This window comes from Vicia villosa, unplaced genomic scaffold (assembly GCF_029867415.1).
Source record: "Vicia villosa cultivar HV-30 ecotype Madison, WI unplaced genomic scaffold, Vvil1.0 ctg.000252F_1_1, whole genome shotgun sequence".
NCBI classification, from domain to species: Eukaryota; Viridiplantae; Streptophyta; class Magnoliopsida; order Fabales; family Fabaceae; genus Vicia; species Vicia villosa.
In genome coordinates, this window is record NW_026705105.1 from 1,269,676 (window position 1) to 1,279,960 (window position 10,285).

General features: G+C 39.8%; 1 protein-coding gene across 1 annotated transcript; it reads right to left on the bottom strand.

Moving 5' to 3' along the window:
* Positions 1 to 3,553: 3,553 nt before the first annotated feature.
* LOC131625960 (uncharacterized) lies at positions 3,554 to 6,944 on the bottom strand. The gene is made up of 4 exons (XM_058896800.1): positions 6,875 to 6,944; positions 4,817 to 5,787; positions 3,761 to 4,705; positions 3,554 to 3,682 (listed from the first exon to the last, which is right to left on the bottom strand). The coding sequence occupies exons 1-4, from the start codon at positions 6,942 to 6,944 to the stop codon at positions 3,554 to 3,556; spliced, it is 2,115 nt and encodes a 704-aa protein (XP_058752783.1).
* Between the last annotated feature and the right edge of the window lie 3,341 nt (positions 6,945 to 10,285).

Below are 10,285 nucleotides of genomic sequence, written 5' to 3' on the forward strand. Positions count from 1 at the left end.
ACTTCAGAGTGGATGGTCAGGGTGTTTTGAGATTCGGTGGTCGAATTTGTGTACCTGATGATTCCGAGCTGAAAAAGATGATTTTAGAGGAAGGTCACAGAAGCAGTTTGAGTATTCATCCGGGAGCCAATAAGATGTATCAGGATTTGAAGAAGATCTTTTGGTGGTCTGGTTTGAAAAGGGATGTGGCTCAGTTTGTGTATGCGTGCTTGGTATGTCAGAAGTCAAAAGTGGAGCATCAGCGTCCTGCAGGGTTGTTGCAACCGTTGGATATTCTAGAGTGGAAATGGGATAGTATTTCTATGGACTTTGTGACGAGTTTACCAAATACTCTGAGAGGTTTCGATGCGGTATGGGTGATTGTTGATAGGTTGACAAAGTCTGCTCACTTTATTCCTATTAACATCACTTTTCCAGTTGCGAAGTTAGCTGAGATTTATATCAAAGTGATTGTGAAACTACATGGTATACCGTTGAGTATTGTGTCGGATAGAGATCCAAGGTTCACATCAGATTTTTGGAAAGGTTTGCAAGAGGCTCTAGGTTCTAAGTTGAGGTTGAGTTCGGCTTATCATCCTCAGACAGACGGTCAGACCGAAAGGACTATTCAATCGTTAGAAGACTGGTTGAGGGCATGTGTTCTTGAGAAGGGAGGTTCGTGGGATACTTATCTTCCGTTGATAGAATTCACTTACAACAACATTTTTCATTCTAGTATCGGAATGGCACCTTTTGAAGCGCTATATGGTCGTAAGTGTAGAACTCCATTGTGTTGGTTTGAATCGGGCGAGAGTGTGGTACTCGGACCTGAGATAGTGAGAGAGACTACCGAGCAGGTGAAATTTATTCGTGAGAAGATGAGAAGTTCACAGAGTAGGCAAAAGAGTTATCATGACAAGCGAAGGAAAGATTTGGAATTCCAAGCCGGTGATCATGTATTCTTAAGAGTTACACCTATGACTAGTGTTGGACGAGCTTTGAAATCGAGGAAGCTTACTCCGCGTTTTATTGGTCCTTATCAGATATCGGAGCGAGTTGGCAAAGTTGCGTATCGGGTGGCGTTACCGCCAAGTCTTGCTAATCTGCACGATGTATTCCATGTGTCTCAGTTGAGGAGATACATTGCGGATCCGTCCCATGTGATTCAGATGAATGATGTGCAAGTGCGTGAGAACCTGACGGTTGAGACGATACTGGTGCGTATTGAGGATCGTGAGACTAAGACTCTGCGAGGCAAGGAGATCGCCTTGGTGAAAGTCGTATGGTTAAGTGCGGCAGGTGAGAGTTTGACCTGGGAGTTTGAGAGTAAGATGCAAGACTCCTATCCTGAGTTGTTTGTAGCAGGTATTCTTTATTTTCGAGGACGAAAATCTTTTAAGTGGGGGAGGGTTGTAACGGCCATAAATGTGTTTTTCTAATTAATTGTGATGTTTGCTACATTTTCATAAATTTTACCGTTTTTGAGTCGAGTCAGTCGGTAAATATTAATTATGCTAATATTTTACTTATTACTTTCCATGTGTGTAATTATTATGTTTTGGGTGTTAATTGGTTAGAATTAATGTTTAGTGACATTTGGGCCAAAATTAGAATTAATGAGAGTAAAGAGGGTGAAAATGAGAAGTAGAGAAATAGAAAGAGATATTTAGAGATATAGAGAGAAAAAGAGATATTTTGAGATAGAAAGAAAGAGAGTTTGTGAAGAGAAGAGAAAGAAGAGAAAAACAAAGAGAAGAAGAGAAGTGTAGGAATCCAAACCAAGCTAGAGCCAAGAATCCAACCAAGGTAAGGGGGATGAATTTAGTTTATCTTGATCGTATGGTTCTTGTAGTTTTGTGTGTTTTGTTCTTGTTCTTGTTCTTTTCCAAGCTTGTTCAACAATGGTAAATTGTGTGTTTTGTGAGTTTTGAAGTTATAAACTTGATTTTGTGGTGTGTATGTGTACTAGGATGATAGATATTCCCATGGATCATGTTTGTTTTTCATTTCTCCATGTTTCCTTGCTTATGAAGAAATATAGGTCAAAGATAATATGTGATGATTCAACCATGTGTTAATCATGGATTAGGTGTATATATAGCATGTTTGTGTTGTATTGGTGTTGGGATGAAGGTTTAAATGGGTTTTGAATGGTTTAGAGGGAGCTGAGACGGTCTGTTGCAGAACTGGTTTTTCTAGGTTTACGCAGGTCCGCTGAGCGGAGGAGGTCCGCTGAGCGGAGGTCCTTTTGCAGAGAAATCTCTGTGAGGGTCCGCTGAGCGGAGGTTCTGTAATTTTGTTTGATGATTCCCTGTCTGGGTCCGCTGAGCGGAGCTCAAGCGGACTGTGTGAAATTTTGTTTTCTAAACTTCGTTTTGTTGTATCTTTTGAACCGTAGGTCGTTTCTACGCGCCGCTTGAAGTGTTATGAGAACCCTTGAGTATGCTTTATGATAAAGAGGAGTGTGTTGGTGGTTGAATGATTTTTCATAAATGTATTTTGTGAAATGATATTTGCTAATCAAGTATGTTTTGACGATATATGTGTGCTGTGTGAATATGAACGCCTGAGAGGCAATTTTGATGATGTATCCGTGTGGATTAATATAACCGGTGTGATGTGGATATGTGACCGAGTTATATTATTGTTGTTGTTGTTGTGTAATCGAGTCGTTTGTATGCACAGCATAACATTTCAATACGTTAATGGCGGAATGCTGTTAACAGATGGCCTGCGGGCATGGTTACCAGTAGGAGCTTAATGCTCGGTAACAGTATATTAGCCTGAGTGGCAAGAGGTCATCAGTGGGAGCTGCGTGCTCGATGACGACAGCCTGCGGGCTTCCTGAGTGGAATAAAGTCCCAGCATAATGCTTGGCAGGTGTATTTGTCATAATGACAAGGAGGAGTTTTACTCCAGATTTGGTACCACATGCATACGCATAGTCGAGTCTCATTCATCATCGTCAGTCTTTATAATTTATGATATCATTCATGTACCGCATTACTTATATATTGACTGTGGTTGACTTATTGGATTATCTTGTTATATGATTCTTAATGATATTTGTGGGCATTACTATATTGATCATGCTTTCATTATGAATTATATTCTCACCCTCCTGCCTTAATGTTACCTACTCGTGGGTAATGTGCAGGTGATCCGCAAGTGTAGGTGCTCTCTTTGTAGTCGTCCGTTTTGGTGTCGTCCGCTCGTGATACGTAACACCTAGGGGGGGATCGAACACTTATTTTGTAGATAATGCTTATAGGATCCTTTTGATGTATATTTGATCCTTTAAATGCATTTGTATTATGTACTTTGGATACCTTCTCATGCGATGTATTATGGAAGAATGTTGTGGATATTTTGTTTACCGATGCATTTATATAAGTATGAATACATTCAGGTGTTTATGTGTATCCGTCCTCTTTGATTATTTGTGTTACGCATCTTTTGCGAGTATGTTATGTTTGGTTATGTGGTTACTTAAGTGTAACGCCCTAATTGTTTTTATGAATTTAATTTTTATACTCTGATATTTGTACCTATATGTCTGGGTAGAATTGGGGTGTTACACAGTAGAAGTTGGAGCTGTCTCAGTTTGAGCTTCCATATTTCCACTAGCTTGAACCTGTTCAGTAGAAGTTGGAGCTGGCTGTTGTACTGGTTTTGTTGATACTTTGGTCCTTGGTGTCTTTCTCTGCATTCAATATCAAATATAAGAACACATAATTTGTCAGAGCAACAAAATATAAAGACATGAATTATGGCATAATACCTTTCTCTTGAGTGCATTAGGATGTTGCTCAGTAGCTTGACACTTCCTAGAATTGTGGCCTAATTTGTCACACCTTGTGCATCTATAGGATACACCTACCCTCCTCATCCTTGATCCACTCTCATCCAACTCTCTAAACCTCAGTTTCTTAGGCCTTCCAGGTCCCTTCTTGTATTGTGGTGGCAACAAACTTTCAACATCCACAGTGGGCCACATGTCCATGCCATTTATTGGACTAACATTGTTTTCATAACATGCCCTGTAAGCATCTCTCATGTAACAAGGATCAACATACTTCTCAGGATCTAAATTCTGATATTGCAAGGCAGAAACATCATGTCTACAAGGTATGCCTACAAGATCCCAAAAGCAACAAGTGCAAGTTTTCTTCCCAATGTCAACAACAAACTGCAACCCATTATATGGGTGATGAACTTGCCACAAATCACCACTACTCCGTGTAGGCAACCATTCTCCACTAAAATGAGTTTCCTTATCAAGCCTTTTCCTAGGATTAGGCATGACATTATGCTTCCACTTATCAAGCTTCACAATACTATTAGCAATCCTATTCATGATATAGTTCCTTATCCATTCTACCATAGTGAGTATTGGTTTATCCCTAGCTTGTAATATGGTACTATTGAAAGATTCACTCAAGTTATTCATCAAAACATCGCACTTAGGGTAAAATGAAAAAGAATGCTTACACCACAGTTTTGTTGGCACTCCCATCAACCAATCCCATGCCTTCTTGTCAAGTTGCTTAAGCTCATTCATCTTCTTCTCCCAAGCCTGGAAGTATGTGGCCTTGGCAGCCCCCATTAAAAGGTCCCTAATGGCAGCTCCACCACCAAATTTCTTCTTGAAATTTGCATACAGATGTCTGAGGCACACCCTATGTTCAATTTGTTCAAACATCTCCTCAAAAACACTAACAAGCCCCTAAAACCAGCATAAGCACACAACAGCAAATGAACAACATTAGCACTATACTATAAAATTGAATCACATTAGCACTATACTATAAAAATGAATAACAAACAAAACTTGTACCTTTTGTTGATCTGATATAAAAACATACTTTCTCTCAGATCCAATGTCTTCCATCAGCAATTGCATAAACCATCTCCAACTTTCCTTTGTCTCAGTCTCCACCACACCAAATGCCAAAGGATAATATTGGTCATTTGGGTCCCTTGCTACAACAATTAATAGTTGACCTCCATATTGTGTCTTGAGATGACACCCATCTGAACCTATAAATGGTCTACAACCATTGGTAAACCCTTTCTTGCAGCCATCCAAACAGAAATAAAACCTCCCAAATCTTGGTGGTAGTGTTGGATGTGGTCTCTCAGTGTTTATCTTGACAGTGTTACCAACACAATGTTTTCTCAACTCAGCTGCATAACTCCACAAGCTGTTCTGCTGTTCCTTTGCATCACCTTCAATTATTTCCTCAGCAATTGCTTTTGCTCTCCAAGCTTTTCCTTTGGTGATGCCTACTGAATATTTATGTCTAAGCTCAGCCATAATTTCAGACAACTTTACTTTCCCTTGTGACTTCCTCTTTTCAACCACTAACTTAGAGACCCACTTAGAATTGGCAGACTTGTTATTTAATACCCTTGCACATGTGCGGGTCCCCGCCCAAGTCTTTATCTGATAAGTGTGACTGTCTCCCACTTTACTACATAATGCCAAAAAGCCACATTTACCCTTGCACTCAACCCTAACCCTATAACTCTCATTCTTAACAAAACTTATCTCTCTACCATTTAATACAGACCACTCCCTAATAGCATCTTTAAATTTAGAGAGAGATTTGAACTCCATACCTAATTTGAATTGAAAGTCTTTGTTAAGCAACTCTGGTCTGAACTTGTCATACTTTAGCTTGGAAGATTTCACACCCATGTCACTTTCATCAGCATCTAAACTATCAAGTTCCTCACTAGCATAATCCACATCTTCATCATTGGTTGTATTCCTCTTTGAACTAGATCCTAAGACACTCTTGGGCACTGTTTACCCAGAAAACTGGTAAACAAGCGCTAGTTTCCTTTTTAAAGGTTACTTTGCAGAGTCAACTAGAATACTCCAGGACTGATTGCTTTATTTTGTTAGATTATGCGTATATGATTTATATTAAATGTAAATAATGACTTTAACGTAAAAGTAAGTACTGAAATTAAAGGCTTTAAAGTAAATCAAAGCAAGAAAAAAGACAGTAAATATGCACTGAAAGATAAAATGTAATGTAAAATGATTGCATTTAATTAAACTGGTACGCATACATACATGCCAAGGTTGCACTCGTTACTCATAGCGCAGAGATTTGAGTTTTACTTGTGTTTATGTAGAAAATGCGGACCCCTAACTATTCCTATGAAACTTGCTTAAATAAAAAAAATAAAATAACTACTACTAACGGTCGACTGGCTATCAGTCAATACGTGTCTTCGATACGCAAGATCCTCAATTGTGAGACTTCCACGCGTCCTGTGAGAACTGCCAGAAAAACTGCCTGGAACTGCCTGTTAACTTCTACTGCTTCTCGATCTCCACTTCAGTTTTTGCAGCCAAAAATCCTTTAGTCTTCGCATCCTTTTGGTCTGGTCGAACGTTGAAGCCTCAGATGACCTTCCTAGTCGAACAGCTTCGACTACTAAACATTATTTGGTCGAATCTCTTCGACCCAGCTGGTAATGTAGATATTAACTTGAGGCCCAATTACCAATTTAGGGCCTTTTTTACCAAATTGAGGCCCAATTGCCAATTTTGGGCCTTAATTGCCCATTTATTTAGTAAGTCGAAATCCTAGGGTAACAAATTTCCCCTCCAAGCGACTTCTTTCGACTGACTTTAGGAAAGAGAAAGATGTCGTTTCAGTTCTTTCTTGGGTTTCGACTTTTGTTAATTCCCATTACGCCATGATTACGTTTCATTTTCCTAGGCACTAATTATTACCTAAACGCTAGGTTAGTGGGCTATAACTGCTCCCACTTTCTGAATCCAGTTTTCAAAGCGTTTCTTTGTCATGACCTTTGATTTTACAACTTCTTTTTTCACGATTTCTAGTGACGTCACCACCAACTTATATATATGTACATCTTCTTTCTCCTTTTTCTTTCTTTCTCCTCGTTCTACTTCTCTTCTCAAACGTTTCAGAAAGAACCATTTCTTTTCCTTTAACCTTTACCCATTTTCTTCTTCTCCTTTTATACACAACAATGGCAGCTACGACCACCAACACCACTGTGTACGATACAGGTGCGAACCCTTTAGGGTTTATTATGTCTCGTGAGGAAGAAGAACAAGGCTTAGATTTCATTCCTCAACCCAACCTTACTGAGGCCAAAGCCATCATTTGGCAAAACCAGATGTTAATCCCTTTTCAGATTACTGATAAATTAATGGCTTTTTCAGGGCCATTACCATACCACCGTTAACACCCAGAGCAAACCACTGGTTTCTTTCCTTGCTTCCAAACCACCATGCCTGTAGCTTTCGACAAATCACGTGTCCTTGATTTGAAGTTTATGGATCCTTCGCTTAGGGTTTTCCGTTCGACTCCAGCTCCTGGCAACAAGGAATACTTGGCTTGGCTTAACAAAGTTCAAGCGAAAAAACAACAAAGATGGGAGGAATTGGGCATCTTCGACGTCATACAATTATCCCGGACTGGTCATAGAGTTTGTCCCCCCATGCTACTTGCTTCGATCTTCTTCAGGGAAGGTTCGACTAACACCTTCCACTTTCCTTGTGGAATGATGACTCCCACTCTCTTCGACGTGGCTGCCATCACAGGGCTTTCGCCATTGGGTGAAATCATTGACCCAACTCTTCCCACAGAAATGAATTTCAATTTCACCAACGCTACCATCACCAAGTATATGCAAGATCATTATGACAAGTCGACAGAAGAAGTTTCTGACGAAGAGCATGTTGCCTTCCTCACCTACTGGCTCTCATATTATCTGTTTTGTCCAGGATCAGTTCAGATTGCTAAAGCTTACATACCTTTGGCTATTCAGATTCATGAAGGTCGAAAGGTCTCTTTAGGTAAGCTGCTCCTAGCTTATCTCTATCATCCCATAGGTATAGCATCTTTAAGGATCAAACGCCTGCATGAGACTCCAAAACAACTCTCTCTGTCGGGACCTTATTGGCTCTTACAACACTGGTTGAATTCCACCTTCGAGTCACATATAGGTTATATTGTTTCCAGATCAATTTTAGAGGTCATGTATGACCGGAGGGTCGAAGGCATCAAGCTTGCCTTTCAAACTCCTAAAGATGAGTCTAACAAACCCAACCTCCTTAAGTATGTGAGGTTGTTTTCTGAATGTAAAACATTTATTGCTTCCATGGCCCCTTTCTCCAACCGATGCTTTGGGCCAACTTGGTTCTAACCCCAACACTACTTTCACATCGTATTGAGTCGACTGGTAAGTGCTATGGGTTTGTGGGTTATCAACCAAACTTGGTCTCTCGATAATTTGGTTTGAGCCAGATGCTGCCCAAGAGCTTATATTCCCATGATGGTGATATTTGTTACTCTGGTCGACCGTTCACAGCCCGTCAACACCTCGACTGCTTGAAGTTTCATAACAAACAATCCTTAGAACATCCCACCTTCACTTTCCAAAACTCCTATTTTACAACCAAAGAATTCAATGAATGGTGGTCTGAATATTATCAACTGTTTGATGGGGACTCTTTCGCCAAGAAGCTGAACACTGCATTTGATGTACTGGAGGATCAACTTACTATAAGTAAGTTTTTTATGTCTGCCTTCGTTTTCTTTTCATTGTCAACAACAATATTCTAATATCAATTTTAGACCTTTCAGGGCCTGATCTTACTAATCAAAACGAGGCTCCTACTCCTAAACCCGGTCGAAAGCGCCCCAGCACGTTGAGCAACACCACCATCAAGAAAAACAAAACTATTAGAAAGGTACTTAACTTGATTTTTAATCTTGTCAAATCTTCCTTAACGTTCATTAATTGTTATTCTTCCTTTTCAGTTGATAGTTCCTACTGAATCAGACGAAACTACATCTCCACCAAATCAGGAAAGTGATATCTTTTCACGACCCCCGCCTCTGACTCCACCAAAAAGACGAAAAGTTGTAAAGGACACTCCCAAAGTGGTTGTCAAACCTCAAACAGCTCCAACAATTTCTTCATCTCAAATTCCTACTGAGGTAGCTTAACATTTTTCTCCCACATATCTCTTTCAGTATCTCTGTTTTCTAACATGTCTCTTGAATAGAATGCACCAACTATCGGTCACACTCAGGAGAAAGTTGTCGAAGTTGCTGAGAAAACTGCTGAAGCCACTCTTGACTCTAATCCTTTTAGCCCTCAAAGGACTGACGCTTTTGGAAGCAACACTGATTCGGCTAACACTCCAGGTCGAAGTCGAACAGATCCTCAGGACAAACCCATCGTCGAACAATCATCTGCCATAAAAAATACTGAAGATGTTCCTCGACCTGAACCCAATGCAGCTTCTCAGTCAAGACCACATTCTATTGCTGATGATACTAATTCTAACAGTTCTCTTAGTCAGGAAGAAATTCTGGATTTGAAGAAATTCTGGATTGTGGAGGCTCTCTTTCGACTTCAAAAGCTGCGACCAAGTTCTTTTGAGATTCCTGCTCAATCGACCAATCCTGATGCTGAGATTGATGCTTCCCTTGTCGAAGCTATATGTCGACTGAAAGCCCATCTGGATGAACCTGAGTTTCTCGCTGTTCTTGAGAGTTCTGAACATCTTGGTGGAGACATTCGCAAAATCCTAGATTTATTGATCAAAGCTTCTCTTCCACCAATTGTTGTTCAATTTTTCTTTGATTTTGAGGCGTACTTCGGCCAGCTTTGGAGGGACCTTATGACAAAGAAGAACATTACCTTTCAGGCAAAGAACAAAGAGCGTGAACTGGAGAGAGAATGGGACGCTAGTGCAGCTTCGACCAAAAAGGTTGAAGAATTTCAGGAGAAAACTTTAAAGTTTTCTGATAAGCAGGGAGAGATCGACAATAAGATTGCTGATTTCAAAGCTCAAATTGATGAACTCAACAAAAAGATTCAACATCTTGAGCAAAAGAAAATCAGTTTGGCTCAAACTGAAGAAGTCCTTTCGCCTGAAATTATTAACCAAGAAGTCTTGAAAGGACTTGGTCATGGTGAGAATACACTCAAGTTGGAAAGTAACATTCGACAGCTTAAACAAAACCTATCTCGACTTGACTCCAAAATTGATTTTGAGTCAACCAAGTTAGCCTATTTTAGGAACAATTTCCCTGCTTTGTAATTTCGTTTTCGACTGACTGGCTATATTTTGTAATGTCTGCCAATGCTCTTTATTAAGAACTTTTGTAATGATTGGCTCGATTTAGCCATTTTAATATAATCTCTTGGTCTTTTATTTTCTTATGTGAATTTTCAACAATACACCCTCAGCATTAGTCATATTGTTGATGGCAAAAATTTCCAATGCATACAAATTTTC